This window comes from Nothoprocta perdicaria, unplaced genomic scaffold (genome assembly GCF_003342845.1).
Source record: "Nothoprocta perdicaria isolate Ctin4 unplaced genomic scaffold, notPer1 scaffold_50, whole genome shotgun sequence".
Lineage (NCBI taxonomy): Eukaryota > Metazoa > Chordata > Aves > Tinamiformes > Tinamidae > Nothoprocta > Nothoprocta perdicaria.
In genome coordinates, this window is record NW_020455755.1 from 1,071,548 (window position 1) to 1,087,367 (window position 15,820).

General features: G+C 57.7%; 2 protein-coding genes and 1 long non-coding RNA gene across 3 annotated transcripts in view; all 3 read right to left on the reverse strand.

The window, feature by feature from the left end:
• Window positions 1–11,507: 11,507 nt before the first annotated feature.
• On the reverse strand, window positions 11,508–12,893 carry MRPS23 (mitochondrial ribosomal protein S23). The gene is made up of 5 exons (XM_026047942.1): window positions 12,837–12,893; window positions 12,593–12,760; window positions 12,440–12,517; window positions 12,206–12,329; window positions 11,508–11,894 (listed from the first exon to the last, which is right to left on the reverse strand). Exons 1-5 carry the CDS (start codon window positions 12,878–12,880, stop codon window positions 11,736–11,738), a joined length of 573 nt encoding a protein of 190 aa, XP_025903727.1. The 5' UTR covers window positions 12,881–12,893; the 3' UTR covers window positions 11,508–11,735.
• A 1,388-nt stretch (window positions 12,894–14,281) lies between these two features.
• LOC112954707 lies at window positions 14,282–14,660 on the reverse strand. Its single transcript, XR_003250763.1, has 2 exons — window positions 14,595–14,660; window positions 14,282–14,402 (listed from the first exon to the last, which is right to left on the reverse strand). It is a non-coding gene; the product is annotated as an uncharacterized LOC112954707 (long non-coding RNA).
• A 22-nt stretch (window positions 14,661–14,682) lies between these two features.
• CUEDC1 (CUE domain containing 1) overlaps window positions 14,683–15,820 on the reverse strand; it is a 9,168-nt gene continuing 8,030 nt past the window's right edge. Inside the window, exons 9-12 of the mRNA XM_026047883.1 lie at window positions 15,605–15,673; window positions 15,269–15,358; window positions 15,055–15,148; window positions 14,683–14,791 (exon numbers count right to left, since the gene is read on the reverse strand). Of these exons, the coding sequence (XP_025903668.1) occupies window positions 14,683–14,791; window positions 15,055–15,148; window positions 15,269–15,358; window positions 15,605–15,673 (362 nt within the window). The remainder of the gene's footprint in view (window positions 14,792–15,054; window positions 15,149–15,268; window positions 15,359–15,604; window positions 15,674–15,820) is intronic.

A 15,820-nucleotide genomic window follows, 5' to 3' on the forward strand; every position in this document is an offset into this window, starting at 1 on the left:
CTCACACGATCCTAATTCGCTCTTTGACGGGCCCGTGCCCTGGTGACCGGCTTGGTTTAAATCCACAGACTGACCCCTCCTCCTGCAGCTAATGTGCCCAGAATCCTCCCAGCTCTTCGGCGTGGGCTCCCGTGGGCGCGGAGCGGCGGGAGGACGAGGCGCTCGGGGTGCCTCGGGTTACGGAGCAAACTCGAGTCCGGACCAGGAGCCCAGATTCAGTCTCTCCCCGGCGTCAGGGCGGGCGTTACACCCAGGAGAGGCAGGCAGCTTCAAAACAGGAATAACATCTGTGTTTTCAAGTGTGCCTCCTCATGTTATCATGTCTCAGATTACTAAACACAATCAAGTTATGGTGATGGCTTTGCAAAACGGTAAACCCTTGTCTGCTATTCCCTTTCCCTCCCGAGCTTCAAGGTTCTTTCGAGAGAGTTTCAGGTTTTCAGCTCCCAGCATTTAAATCCGCCAAATCTGCTAGGACTCAAATGAAAAACATTTCGCAAACACTTTCATTTACACTGTGATTTCAAATCCCAAATACTGAACTTAATCACACAAACAGCGTTCTTATCACTGCTTCTAAATTAAAAGAGCCAGAAGGAAAAAAACCATCTCAAAGGTTTTTGCTTTAGTGTTTATATTTCGATGTCTATTTAAAGACCCAGAACAAAAGCCTGGTCCAGCTGAACTTCACGAAGGTTTTGCAATTCACCTGAATGAGGAGGAGCCGGTGGGTGCTGGGGTGGAAACACCCCCCGAAGTGCCCGGGTTGGGGTCCCCAGTGCCGGATCCCGCTGCCCGGAATGGCGGGAAGCTGCCCTGGAGGGAGCAGCCCCTGCCCCTCACCGTGGCCTTTGGGACTGGTCTGCGGGCCAGGACACTCCTGTCTGACACGGAAACAAAAACAAACAGCAGCAAGAGGGAAAGTTTCTGTCTCTTCCCGCTAATTACAGTCCTGTTTGGCACCGAGCCCGCCATTCACTTCCCTTTAATGGTTAGTTTCTATTTCAGTTCTTCCTCCACCCCATCATCTCCTACAATATTCGGTTCGGCTGGGTGATGGATTGATAAGGGCCCGTCCTGCTGAGAGCTGCCCTGCTCAGAATGGCCGTCACGCACACATCCCTCCTATATCTTTTTAAATATTTCAGTTGTTTGAGATCTTTATTTCACATTTCGATTTCCCGTAGTACAGTAAATTTATCTTAGTCACGCAGTCAAGTTCTCCCCCAGTCCTTCCCTCCCGCTATCTGCTCTTCCTCTGTACAACTGCAAGCCCTACATTATCTGTGCTGCTGATAAGGGCAGGCGGAGGCGATGCGGAGATGCCGGCGATAGGGGGGCACCCCGGGCACGGGGCCTGGGATCCCGGGCCGGGCAGCCGGAGCTGCGCGTCGGAGCCCGGCACCTGCGTCCTCCAGGGTGAAGGGTGTTCCGCGCTCCGGGAGGGAGAAGAGGTCTTGGATGAAGGCCGGTGCTTCCCTGCTCCAGAGAAAGGCTCAAGGAGAGGGGGGTTGACCCCTTCCAGCCTGGTGCGACTTTGCGCTGTCAGCGAGGTGCTGGGTGCGCCCGTGCTGAAGCCTCCGCACGTCCCTCCGGAGCGGGAGCTCACCGAGACCAGGGCAGGGTGTCGATGCGGTCCGGATTTTTCAAAAGCAATCTGCTAGACGCGAGTGCATCAAGGCTGCCTGCGAACGCGGCCCCAAGAGCCGCCCGCGCTGCTGCTCCGCCGGCAGCCGGCCCCGTCCCTGCCCTGGGTCCCGCGGCGGCTCCATGGGGAGCGCCTGGGAAGCAGGGGCACAGGGGTGGTTCGTTCTGTCCCTGCGTGCGCCCTGTCACTACCAAACTGCGGCAGCCCACGCCACCGGGCATCGCTGTCACTGCTTAACAAACCTTTTCTGTGGGGGAGAGCAGCGGAGGCTGAACTGCTGTTACCTGCTGAAGAGCCGTGGAAAGACAGCAACTCGCCCAGAGGCCTCGAGCCGGGCACAGCCCCCGGCCCCTGCGCGCCCCAGAGCTCCCGGAGCGGCTGCGGGTTCTCCCAGCCCGGCGGGTATTTCACAGCCCGGCCCGCCGCGCAGCGGCCCCAAGGTTCGCTCACATGCACACGTACCGGGACGCGGTGTTCCGAGGGAGGGAAGGGAGGGAGGGAGGGAAGGAGACCAGGCAAAATGAAGTGTCTTTTTCTAAGAAAAAGCTTTTAGAAAAATAGCCTTTCAGTCTGGCAGTGAATGTATGACCTTTCGTATCTCTTTAAAAAAAAAATCTCTGAGATATTATACACAAATTTCAGTGATTAGAACATCCCTTACCTCAAAGTCCTGTCAATGTTCCCAGCAAAGGCTGACACAGCAGAAAGAGAAGGCCTGTATCTGAGCACCCATTGTGGATGTGGTGTGATGCAAGGAGATGCTCACCCTGGTGTAGGACCAGCAATGCGCACGAGGCAAGCAGGGAACCAGCAAACTCATCTCACAGCCACTGGTGCTTGAAGACAGCTCCTGGACAGACCATTCTCCAGCCTGGAGCTGAGGAGCCCACCAGCCTCTTACCAGCCTGGAGTAATTCTGTGCCCTGGAGTCAAGCATGGCAGCAGGACACCCATAAATACGTCTGCAGAGCGTGATTTATTCGCAGGGGAAGCCATGGAAATTCCCCAAGCCTCCTAAATATCTGTTTCCTGGCTCTAACTAGTCAATAACTTGCCAAGCGGGGAATGTATTTGTCTGCTTCCCTCCATATATTTTCTGCTTTTCATTATAATTTTCTAAATAATACATTACAATGAGTTATTTATCACACTCGGCAGCTTTGTGATCCCCCTCCGTCCCGAGGAATTTCACCAATAAAGCAGTTGCCCGAATGTCTGGCCGGTGCTGCGGCAGCCGGCGCGCGATGCCGGTCCATGCGCGGCTCCCGCGCGCGGCGGCACCGAGACCCGGCCGAGAGCAAAGACCTTTCCCGGCCCCCGGAGAGCCCCGGCCCTCGCTATTAACTCCTCTCCTCGTGGTCCTCCCAGGCTGCCAGCCAAAAGGCAAAGGGGGAAGAGAAATACGGAAAGACAAAGGCAATGCACGAGGGGAAGCTCTGCTTGGAGCTCCGTCTCTCCTGCTGCTACCGTTGAGACTAAGTCGGTGGGAGAGGCAGAAGTGGCACCGAGAGGTCAATGAAAGTGGAACGCAGGGAAACTGGAGCTCTGCGGGTAAAGAGGGTCCTGCAGGATGGGGCAGTTTGGTTCTTTTCAGAAGAAACGCTGAATATTTTTGGCCAAAGTGCTCGAGAGCTCCAGGTCCTCCCTGTGCCAAAGCCGAATGTGCACCCGTGAACCGCGGCGGGAGCAGGAACACTCTGCGCGAGGCGAGGGGAAAGCGCCCCGCGCTGCGCCGGAGGCTCCCGCTGAGCCCGGAGCCATCCCGTGGGAGCAGCGCCAAGCGGGAGCTGCCGCGCCGTGCCGGGAGCGCATCCTGCGCTGCCTCCAGCTCCGCCGGCCGGTGCCCGCCGGGCACGGGCGGAGAAGAGCCGGCTTTGCCCCAGCGCTGCATCCGCGGGACGAGCCCTGCTGCCGCGGTCCTGCTCCTCCACACACCAGTCCAGCCCGCGGGGTGAGAGCGGCGCCCAGAGAGCCTGGCCGTGCTCGTTAGCTCCTTGAGCACTGACTTCCAAACCGTCACCATCTGCCGGAGGATTTCCAGAAGCAAACGGGTGGAATCCGGGACAGGGGATTTGCATCGTGGCAGTGGATCAAGCTGGGAGCTCCGTGCCAGCGCGTGTGCACTTACCTTGGGGACAGGCCGCGCGGGACACGGCTGCCTCCAGCAGGCACCAAAGGGCGAGGGGACGTGTCCCCAACCTGAAACAGAGACAGAGAGGGGAGAAAAGTAAGGCAGCGGCTGGGAATTCAGAAATAAAGCCTTGTCGGCACTACAGAACCGAGTTATTGGTAAGTGAACAGGCTAGCTTGGGGAAATTTGAACACAGCGGCTGCAAATTAGCGCTATTCCCTCCCCTAAGCTTGTATGAGATGATCTGTTTTTTCTTTTAGTTTTTTTCTCCCCACCTTGTAAAGTGACTGAAGCACCGACCGTCTTCCCAAGCAGGCCAGGAGAGCAGCTGGTGCATCTGCACACGGAGACACGGTGCAGGGAGGAAGGTGCAGAGCCACCCTCCTCCTCACCATGCCCGAAGGAATGGAGCCATCCTCCCGTCACCACGCTTGGAGCAGAGCAATCCTCCTCAACACCGTGCTCAGAGCAGAGCCATCCCCCTCATGACGGCGCTCCGCAGGCAGCCCCAAACCGCAGTCCCATGCCGGTGCCGGCCGTGGGCCGGGTGCAGGTGTCACCCCGCGGTGCTGGACGGTGCCTGTCCGCGATGGACGATTCCTGACCCCGAGTGCCAGGAGCAGTCCGGACTGGGGCGGGAGGCAGGGAGCCCGTCCTCTCTAATCACGTTTTTCCAGCTCGGCAGCGGCGGAACGGGCTGTCAGGACGCGTTACCGTCCACGCGGCTCTCCCCGCATCCCAGCCGGAGTCCCTTCCCGCAGGGAGCACAGGAGCAGCAGCCAGGGGTTCGGATCTGCCCCGCGGAGCTCGAGGGCCAACGTGCAACGGGACGAGGCAAATCCCTCATCCCCGGCACGCATCCCACCAAACCAAACCTCCGGCCCGGGCTCAGCTTTGCAGGGAGCAGCCTGCTCTGCCGGTGACGCATCCGAGTGGCGCCTCAGGAGCCGGCCGACGCTCTCTCCGTGAATGCAAGGCGAGGGAAGAGCTCGACAAACGGCAGATTTCATTGCTGGTGAAAGAAAATGAAGCCAGGTCCACACGTCAATCACAGACATATTGATATCTGAGGTTTACAAAAAAAAAAAAAAAAAAAAAAAAAAGAAAAAAGTGAAGATTACTCAGTTTGAACTTTTTTTTTGAGTAGTTGCACGTTACTTTTCAAGCAAGTTGCAAGAGCTGATTAATTTAACTTTACAATATCTATCTTAAAAAAAAAATAACATCTTGCTTTACACATGGGTAAACCAATGCATGGGAGGGAGAAATGAGCTGTTGAGTATCTGCAGCAGAATCAGGAGAGGAACCCTCTCCCTGTGCTTTAACTGCAAAATCATCTTTCCTCATTAGCAGCTAATCAGAACTACCAGAGGGGAAGAGATTACAGAAAGGGTGGAGAGGGGAGGAACTTGAGAAATACAGACATCAGAACAGATTTTCATTTATTTACTCATTCATCACAGCGAGGCACAGGCCTCAAGCTCCTCCAAGTCTGCATCAGCCTTGCAGGGCTTTGGGACGCCCTCTCCCAAGTCCAAAGGTTAATAGCTTAAAAAGCCACGTACTGTCTCAGGAAGGGGAAAATCTGCAATTCTGGGTTGGTCTCTGGAAGTCTTATATTGCTTTGCCTGCTAGGTTATAAGAAACCCCTAATCTTTACTTGCCAGCTTCCTAATCTTTATGGGGACACAGATAAAAGTTATCGGAAACTTGCTTATTAAAAAGCACCCAACCTGCATCACAGCAGATTGAGTCGGTGAGTTTTAGGCTGTTTCTTTTCACTTTTTGCCCCCAAACAGTTGACAAAAAGCCAAGTGTTTTATTATGGGAGGCAAAGAACCTCTAACCTTCAAACTTTCCTTCTTCCCATTATTTCATGCTGGATTTCGGAGCGAGGAGACAGCCGGGTCTGTGGCTCCCTGCTTGCTTGTGAGATGGACAAGCCGCTATCGTTCATGTTCCCTGCAAAAGCGAGCAGGTTTATGCCCAAAAACCTGCTTTAAATGGGGAGGAAGAGGGTGCTGAGACTCCTGTCCTCACCAGCCTCCCTGGGCATCTCCCGCCTGGCACAGAGTGCACGAGGGACGTTCCCAAACACGCGGAGGAGCCGGTGCCTTTGTGCGAAACCCGGGAGGAAAGGCAGGACCCGGGGACAGCAGCGGCTTTCCACTTCAGACAGCAGGTGCTCTCCAAGATGTGGTTATGGCAACAAAATAAATGATGGATAATTGCTTTTGTGACAACTTGCCAATTAAATTAGACTCAGCAGAATAACATAATGACAATTTGTTATGCTCTGGTGGGCACTAACACACCAATCATAATTAAATGCTATGACTGAAATAGAATGCTGCTGTACACAGGAATATATAACCCCAATTCCCTCCCAGTGAAACATTATAGGTTCAGACTTGATTTCAATTTCTGGGGGATAATGGCATTAGCGGGAGCAGAGCGAGCTCGGCACCGCGCCGGCGGCAAGGACGGCGACAGCGGCTGGTGCCGGCGGCTCCGCAGGAAACATCCTCGAGCAGAGCCGCTCCCGGGAAGGCTTTAGGCTCCAGGCAGGGAAAGGGGTCGGACCAGGAGTCCGGCCTGGCTTCCAGCACGGAGGCGAGCGCCAGCCTGGCAGTTTGGGGAAGCAAGAGCCGGTGTCTTCATCCAAAGCCAGGGCCGAGACCCCACTCTTGGTCCAGGGAGGCGATGCCCGTGCCCCTCAGCTCTGCCCCGCGCAGTCACTGCCCTGCACTTGGCTCCTCCAAGAACTGGGGGGCAGGAAAACCTTTCTGCACATTTCTGGTGCTGCAGAACCAAAATGAGGGAGAGGATCCACCCAGTTTAAAGTACTCATTAAAAAAAAACCCAAAAAGAAAAGAAAAACTAGGGCGAAGGTAGGGAACTGACAGCACAGAATTTTTGCAAAAGCCTCCTTGACAGCACAGGTTTAGAAGAGCCACTTGTGTGACATTTTCTTTCCCAGCGTGGAAATTCAATGCACAGAAAGCTGCAGCTTTCACGGGGTAGACAGTGCCTTAAAGACCTGCTCTGCTGCCGCATACATTTTCCTGACAAATGAGTGCAAAATGACCAGCTTGTCTGTCTGGCTGCCCTAATAGTCCCGAAGAATTGCAGCAGCAGAACCTAATCACAACGTGCTATTCCCAGCGAGGGCGAAGCGAGCGCCGCTCCTCCCGGAGAGCCGGCAATCTGCACAAATACACGGAATTCAGGCGATGCAAAGGAGGCTGTTGCCTTGATTTGAGTGCCGAGCAATGAGCCTGTCTCGCGCCCGGGTTACAAAGGCCAGCGTGCTCCTTGATAGACCTCAGCATATCTTTTATCAGCGATTGTATAATAAAGCAAGTATAAAAACACAATAAATTCAAGGCAAGGTGCTAACAGATTGAGCTTTCCCGAACGTTCCTGAGCTCAAAATGGAGGGAAGGACAAAAGGCTTCCGCGCAGCTGATTCCCCGGAGGACCTGAGGACTTGTGTGTGTCACCTCTTCTCCCATCCTTGTTCACAACACAGAAGACTCCATTGTGCAGTCGGACGCTTTAAAAACAGGGCCCAAGTGCCACCAAGCCATCCTCTAGTGCAGGACATCCAGTTAGTTCCAGTATCACAACTGCAAACTCAGACGCAAATCACAACACCACAGCGCAGCAATTTCAACATTTTAGTGTCTTATTTAGAGCTATATTTTTAAAAGATAAAATGCTTTATTAATGAGAACTGCAAATCCTGGCACTGGCAAGGTCAAGTCGCCTGGTTTCCCGGCAGAGCGGGTGGATTACTTTGGCTGTTCCCAGGGTAAGGCCTGATGCTGTAATCCTGCCCCAGACAGATCTGCCAAGCCCAGCTCCTCCTCAGGAGCGTGCAACACGCGGCTCCAGGCCAGGAGCACCCCTGAGCAGCAGAACCTCCCCAGTCCACAAACACACACGGCCCAAGGGCTGGAATTTCCGCTCCCAGCACTACAAATACCGCGACAGCAGCGCAGCTGAAGAGCTGCTTTCACCACTAATGCTCTAAATGGCAAACACGGGTGTCAGCGCTGAGGCACAGACGTCAAGATGAAGCAATAAGCGCAGCAGACTTTGCAAAGCGAGGCCTTAGGTTCTGCTATGGGATCTGCTGCGGGATTGGGGCACATTCTTTAGCCCTAGGGTTTCAGGTGGGGGCTGCAGTTTTAGGACTGCCCTTGAGCCTGACCTCCCGAGGTGCAAAGGAGGTTCCTTATTGCCCTGCATTGTCTTCTGCTTTGATGTCCCAAGGAGCAAGGAACCTTGTAACCGATACTTGGGCATTTATTGTCACTTAAAAATAGCCCGGCAATCAGAGAGGAACTTCCACACACACTCCACTCATCTTTCAGGAGGAAAGAGGTCAGCAATTTAGCCCGGGAAAGGTCACACGGCGGCTCCGTAATGGGGTGTAGGATTGCGAAGCAGCAGCAGCTCCGCTCCGCTCGTTAGCAAGTGTCATGATAGCAGAAGACAGGCTTGCCCAGGCACACGGAAATTGCTTGAATGCACAAACTGCCCTGCGAAGGCAAAGGGCAAACGACAAGGTCACATCTGCTCCCCTCGCCTGCATGAGGGGAAGCACCCGCACCAGGGCCGGGGGTGCCAGGGCTCTCCCGGACGGGACACGAGAATGAAGAACAGCTTCCCAGCAGCTCCACACTGCTATTCCAATTCCTGCTCCCCACGCATCACACCCAGCCAAATATCCCATGTGTTCCTAGAGGAAACTTGGATTCCTTTTCAAGTACTCTTGGTGCAAGCTTGGACTTCTTTCCACGCCGCTATCAGGCCGCAGGATAACGAGAGGATCGGCGTTCCTCTTGCACACGTTTTCCACCCTGCCCGGCACCAGTTAGCCCCTCCAGCCCCGCAGCAAACGCGCACGAGGAGCCCACGCTGCGGGCGCGCGAGCGGCAGAGCGGCCGCGGCTCCCGCGGGACGATGAGGGGCAGAGAAGGCCCCGCCGAGGCCTCGCCGCCCGACTCGCACGTTGCCCAGCGCCTCGCCGAGGACTCGATGCCCGTTGCGCTGATGGGGAGCGGAGCGCGCGCCCGAGCCGGCGCCGCGCAGCCAAACGCGACGACTCCATCTAGCGGGTCCGGGCCCGGCGCGATCGATAGCTCATTATTAACCGTAATCACACGGCTCTGTTTGGTTTTGTGTGCGTGTATCAATCACCACAAGGGACACGTGCTTGCTGCTCAGCTCGTGGAAGAATACTGCAAGCCCAAGTAGTTATTGGCAGCGACCTGCACACCCGCAGAACCGAGGGGGAAGCGATTGATCTGCATCCTCCTCCTCCAAGCTCCCCAACAAACCCTCCCCTGCAAAGCTACTGACCTTTGGCTAACAGCGGGAAGGAAAACGCTTGATAAATAATAAATAGCTCACCCCAGGCTTTGGCTCAGAACCTTTTAATTAAAATAGTTGAGTTACTCTAAGGTAACAGTGATTGACATTTCAATCCCGGCCTAGCACATACATCCATCAAAAGGAGAGCATTCAAAAACAGAGCATTCTGACGCGAGCTGTATTTTCCCCCTAATTGCCCCTAACACTTCAGAGCCTCTGCTAACAGCTCCGCACCCCGCACGGAGACATCCCGCGCGCCCCAGCCCTGCCCCGCTGGCGGGACCGGCCTGCCGGGCGGGCAGAGCCGCTGCCCGGGGGCTCTCGAGAGGCGAGCTGCATTCTGCAGCAGCCGAGCGCAGCCAGGCTGCCCTGCGCCGGCCGGGCTGGCAGCACGCGCCCGCTTTTCCACTTCCAGGATTTGCACCTAATTGGACCACTTCCCTGCTTTGGAGTAGCAGCACGCGGGCACATCAATGAGTTATACAGCTGCAAGTCCACAGCTACCGAAACAGAAGCAAGGCAGAGTGTGAAATACAACTTCACTCTCGAATCTGGCAGCCAAGTTATGCTGCTATGGCATAAATCAAAGCTCTTTGCACCTCCCACACTCCAAGCACACCAAGCTGGGCTGCGCGCAGCCGCTCCGCACAAACCCAGCTTGCAACAGACCTGCTCACACGTGGCCATGAAAACAAACAGTTTAAAAGCTCCGCAGTCGCCAACGTTATTCGGCCACGTAGGGAGGGAAAGGCAAGCTGTGCCCCGGCTGCCGCTGCGCACACCGGGCCAGCCCCGCACCCGGGCCCTGCGAGCAGCCGCAGCAAGAGGTGCTTGCCCGCAGCTTCACAGCTCTGCCTTTATTTCACTGCACTTCCCCTCACCAGGAACAGCGCAGATCAGAATTGGATAGTGAAAACATAACACACCGTAACGCAACACAGGGAACACGACGTGGGGACGACGGTGCCACGCGGGGACCACGGAACCGTCGGCCGTTCTTCGGCTCGCCTGGTGGGAATCATGCGGCTCCAACCAAGCCCTGGCGCAGGGAGGCAGGCCTGTGTGCCGGGCACCCACACGTCCCTATGGAGCACGGCCCGTGCCTGGCTGCACTCGTCCCAAGGGAGGAAGGCGGTGGTTCAAGGAATCCCCTCGCCAGGCTGCACAGAGCGCACGCGGCGCGCTTGACTCTCCGTTAGTACAGACATCTCTGCTCTCCCAGATCAAAATCCATTTCCATTGATTTTCCCAATGGATTTTTTATGTATTTATCTCATCTGTTCCACGCTGGAATTTCTCCTAGCACAGACCTAGCGGGGCAGCTCCCAAGCCTGCCTTGCCCAGCTACCGAAGGTGGGCACAGCCACCAGTTCAGCTCAGGACGGGCCGCTCCGTGTACACGGATTCAGGGAACGGGCAGTGCCGCTCACCGCCTGGAAGAGCCTTGCACGGCCAGGAGCACCCGCCAGCGCGGTGAGCTGTACAAACAGACCCTCTAGTGGCTGCAGCTACCGCAGTGCCCACAGGAGCGGAGAAATAGCGGGAAACGGGACGTTTTCAGGAACAGAGCTTGACCTTCCAAAACAATCGAGTCGTTCTGCTGTAACTATACCCATTATCGGCAGGTGGACCAGGCCCCCCAAAACCAGCCCTGAGCATTCACAACGGCAGTCTTTTAACTGCCACGTACTACACTAAGCCAGCTGGCGTGCACCGTGCGCAGCAGCGCAAACACAGCGGTGGGGAACGCGCCCGGCAGGCGGCAGCGAAGCCACCACGAAACCTGCCCTTTCCTCACCTGACATGATTTCAACCTTCCTGGTTTGCTTTCAGAAGAGTAACTGCTTTTCATTTAGGCCTCAAAACAAAAATCAAAAACAAAAAAAGTCACTGTAGTTCCCACATGCAGGAAGGAGGAGGGAATTTCAGGAACTCTAAAGCACAGCGAGATAGACGGCTGCTTTCTGAGGCTGTGCTGGACCCAAGTTTCAGAGACTCTTTCTCTAACAGCCCTCAACTCTTCAGCCACCACTTGTAACTTACCTGTCACCAAAAGGCAGCAAACATCAAGTTATCAGCTATTGTTCAATTCATTCTACGATAAAGTATAAGTAAACTATATTAGGGAAAGAGTGATTAAACATATAGATAATTGAGAAAAGTTGCTCTTTAAAATGACATTCGCAGAGCTGTTTTAGGCAGGTGTTACAGAGCACCAGGCAAACAGTATGTGTCATTTCAGCAGCAGGACAGCCACAAGGCCCAGTCAGTGCAAAAGTTAAGACACCTTTACTACCGCAAAGAACACCCCGAACAGACAGAGGTTTACATGAGAGAAAACGTTTAATTTTTCAGTAGTGCATGTCATAGTTTCCACCTTGTGGTTTGAGACGGCACTCAATCCAAATAAAGGATTCTCTCCCTTTGAAGTGTGTGGACGGAGGAACACGTGTCACACGCAGAGCCACAGAAGGCACCAGGGCAGGACACGTGTGGGAAAGGGCGCGCAGAGCTGCCAGCTCGCAGTGTCCCGGGAGCGCAGGGCCAACGCGGCGCAGGGCGGCGTGTGGCTGCTCAGCGGGACGAGGGATCTTCCTCCTGCCCCGCGGGCGGCTCTGCCGGCTGCTCCCCCGTGCCCTGCTTCCGCTCCTGCATCTCCTCCAACACGGTCTGCAGCTGTGTGTGCAACACGGCATCCCTGCCTCCAGCATCCTGGCGAGCAGGCGGCGCGACCTAAAGGCAGAGGGTCACCAAAACACAGGGTTCAAAGAATTCCTGCACTGAAGAGAGCAATAGGAAGCAACAGCCAGAATAGACACCAAAAGACAAGTTTACACTGAACAATAAGGACGTTTTTACTATGATTATCAACACACACAACTATAATGATAGGAAATTACTTTGAAGTCATTTCATATTAAGAACCTTGGAATGAAGCGTTATGAATCCGCAGGACAACTACTGTTTCAGTATTGTTAAATACTGAATAAATACTTACTTACTAAATACTTACTTAAATACTGAATAAATACTTAAATACTTACTTTTTCTGCTCCTTTTCTCTGCAAAATTATGCCTCTGGCTAGCAGAGCTTTGCCTGTTTCTTCAAACAGCCTGTCCTCCTCGATCCTTCCCTCCTCCTTCAGCTCATTGAACTTCTCCACAAACCTGCACGTGCAGAATTTCACCTTCGCAACAACCTTCTGCCTCGCCAGCTCCTGTGGCGAGAGGCGGCGAGCGCCGAGTGCACTTCCAGCTTACCTCTAGGCAAACCCTACCTCTGGCAAGTGGATTTGAAGTTTGGCTGCGACAGGTCGAAGGGCCTGGGCCCGCTCCCGTAAACGCTGTAGAACTTCCTATGAAAAACACAAGCCGCGGCGCAGTGCAGCTGCCGCGCCGGCGGTGCCGCGGCTGCCCGCGGGGACACTCACGCGCGGACGCTGTCCTCGGGGTACAGGATGGGCGGCACCACGTCGGTGAGGCGGCCGTAGCGCGGGCGCGGCGTGCGGAACACGGGCTCGCGGAGCGGCGGGAAGGCGCCGTACACGTCGAACCAGAGCGGCCGCGGCACCACGCCGACGCGCAGCAGGTTCCGCGTGCTGCCGGCGCACAGCAAGGCGGTGAGCGCCGGCCGGGCCGCAGCGCCGCGCGCCCCGCGCCCGCCCCGTACCGTACCGGCTGAACACGCTGCCGATCTTGTGCGCGCGGTTCCCCGCCATGGCGGCGCCGCCACCGCTAGGCCTCCCCTAGCGACCGCCGCCCCTAGCAACCGCGCCACCTCCCGCCCGGAAGCGGATATACCCGCCTGACACCGATTACCGAGCCCTCGAGCGAGGGGCCGCCAGGGCGCGCAGCCAACCGCCGATAGACCGCCGCCCAGGAGCCTGGCCCAGCCAGGCAGCCGCAGCCGATGGCCGAGAGGGGCGGGGGGAGCTGCAGGCAGAGGCAGTGGATGCTCGATGTCTCCGTGGCCACGAGGCCACCATGGCCACCACCAGCCCCATGGCCTGAGGCCACTATGAGCACATGGCCCTGTGGCCACCACGGCTCCAGGGCTGCAGCTGCCCCCCAAACCTCCCGTTTGGGGAAGAAAAGCCCATGTTTGTGGCCGGGGAGCGGCAGGCAGCGTGTGGGGCGCAGCATGCCCATAACCAGCCCCGTTGTGCAGCACACACAGCCCCGTAACCCGGCTAAGAGCAACACCTGGACTTTATTACAGTCGGAATTACTAGGAAACATCTGTAAGAAAAAAAAAATCACCTATGGTAACAAATTCTAAAAGCGCGACACTCACAGACGGCGCGGGGGTTCCTGGCTCTGTTCCTTTGTGAAGCTGTACCAACGGCCGCTGTGACTCAAGGCCTTTGGGGAGAAGCAGCGCGTTCTGCTCCCCAGCCCGCCTCAGGGGCCCTGCTACCCATGAGACGCGATTTTAAAAAACAACAGTAATAAAACAGTGGCATTTGCGTGGCGGCCCGGCTGCGGAAGCCCCGTGCCGGAGGCCGTGGTGCTTCCCGCGGCTCCGGTCGCACGGGATTCCTCCGGATGCGGAGGACGAGGGCTGCCGCGGGCAGCGGGACACCCCTGCTCGTCCCGCTCCACACGGACGTTCCCAGCGTGCGGACGGACAGACGGATGGACAGGCGTCGTGCGGGAGGCACCGGCGCCGCCCCGCGCCTCAAGGCAGTTGGAGCGATGCCGAAGGCCACGGTTTGATCCAAAGGGAATCGCCCGGGCAAGGGCGGCCCCTCGCAGGGTGCCCACGGCTGCCTGCCGGGATCTCCGTGGCGACTCGTGGCAGGGACGGACGGCGCGTTCCAGGCTCTCCCTCGCGGCTGTCTCCCCTCTCGCCTCCCGCGCGTGCCGGGCGCAGCGAGCGCCGCTGGGAGCCGTGTCCGGGCGGCTGCGGCCGGCGGCACCGCGCGCCCCGGCGCGTCCTCGGCACGGATCCGCATCCCCCGGCAGCACCGCGCGGGTCGAGCAGCCGCCGGCAGCCCCGCGGCCGCCTTCGGGGGCGTCTTGGCTCGTTTGCTAGTCGGGAAAAGTTGTTTTCAAACCTCTGGTAAGAAAACGCCGTGCCTTGCTCGGATCCCAGCACTGCAGAGGAGTGCGGCCGCAGGGGGAACAGCCAAAAACTGGGTCATTTGTGGTCGGGTTGTCTTCTGTGTTTTCCTTTTTCAGCCGCGTTCTTGTAAAGCCTTGGCCACGTTCTGTTCCCGCAGTGAAGCCCGGCTCCAGCACCTAGGGGAGAGGCGGGACACGAGGAGAGGAGCAGGACCCGTGAGAGCTGCCTCACGGTCACCCCATGGTCACAGACAGGGCCCTGTCGGCACGTGGGACGTGGGCACCGCGGGATGTCGGCACTGCGGGACACAGGTCCGGAGCGCGGGATGGATGGACAGACAGGGCAGCTCCCGGGAAGGGCTCGCTCACCGCTTAGGGCCCGTCCCCGGGCGGCTCCTGGTCCTCGCGGAGCGGCGGCCGCCGCGCGCGGACGTCCTCGTCTGGAAGGCAGCGAGGCTCAGGGGCGGTGCCGGCGCCGCGGCCGCCCGGCCCCGCGGGCGCTCTTACCGCACGAGTGGCCCTCCACGTCGTCCAGGAGATTGGCCGTGGAGGCCGCTGTCCCCAGCCTGCGGCTCCGCTAAGGAAAAGCAGGATACAGGGAGAGCATCCCCAGCACTGTGCGGCAGGATTGGGCACAGCATCCCCGGCACCACGGGGCAGGATCGAGGACAGCGTCCCCAGCACTATGGGGCAGGATCCAGGGAGAGCCTCCCCAGCTCCATGGGGCAGGATGTGGGGAGCACAGGGCTCTTGCTGTCAGGATAATGGGGGATTCCCAGCGCCTCGGCCACGGCCGCTCCCTCCCGCCTCACGCACAGCTCAAGGATACGCATGGTGCTTCAGCAGGTGTTTTCTTTTTGACTTCCTCATCTTGGTCTTCTCGGAGAAGGCCCTGGCCAGCTCGAAGAGCTTCTTGCGCGTTGCTGCAGGGAAGCTGGGCTGAAGGTTTCGCCCGGCAGCGTGCGCGCCCTGGCACGCGGCGCCCGAAAACGGCAAGCGGATTCCCAGTGCGGAGCCCAGCACAGAGCCGGGCACCAACTCACATTTCCCCATGTGCTTCAGCTTGTCTCGGAATAAGGCATCGTCAGACACGGCGCTGCCGGCCTCGCTGCTTCCCGCGGGGGCCGCGTCACCTGCAAGGGAAACTTCTCGTCACGGCAGATCCAACGCAGATCCAGCGCCGGCAAAGCGGGCTCCACGCTGGCTATCGGCGCGCGCCAGGCCAGTCCCGACACTACATCCATGAGGAGCAGGGGGAGCTGGAGCGCTTTGCCGGGGCAGCACTGGGTCAGTATCCCCAGCCAGCAAGGGCACAACCACCCGGCCCACGCGTGGGGCAGCGCCCTAAGGCACAAGCTCCGTCGCATCCAGAAAACTACCTGATATTATGGAGGAGACGCCAAAATCGCTGCTCGACTTGGACTTTTTCGACTCGTACTTGAGCCGGTCTGCAAGAGAGGCCGAGGGCAGCGCGCGGTGAGTGCCGGGGCGGCCGGAGAGCGCGCGGTGAGCGCCGGGGTGGCCGGGGAGCGCGCGGTGAGCGCCAGGGCGGCCGGGGAGCGCGCGGTGAGTGCCGGGGCGGCCGGGGAGCGCGC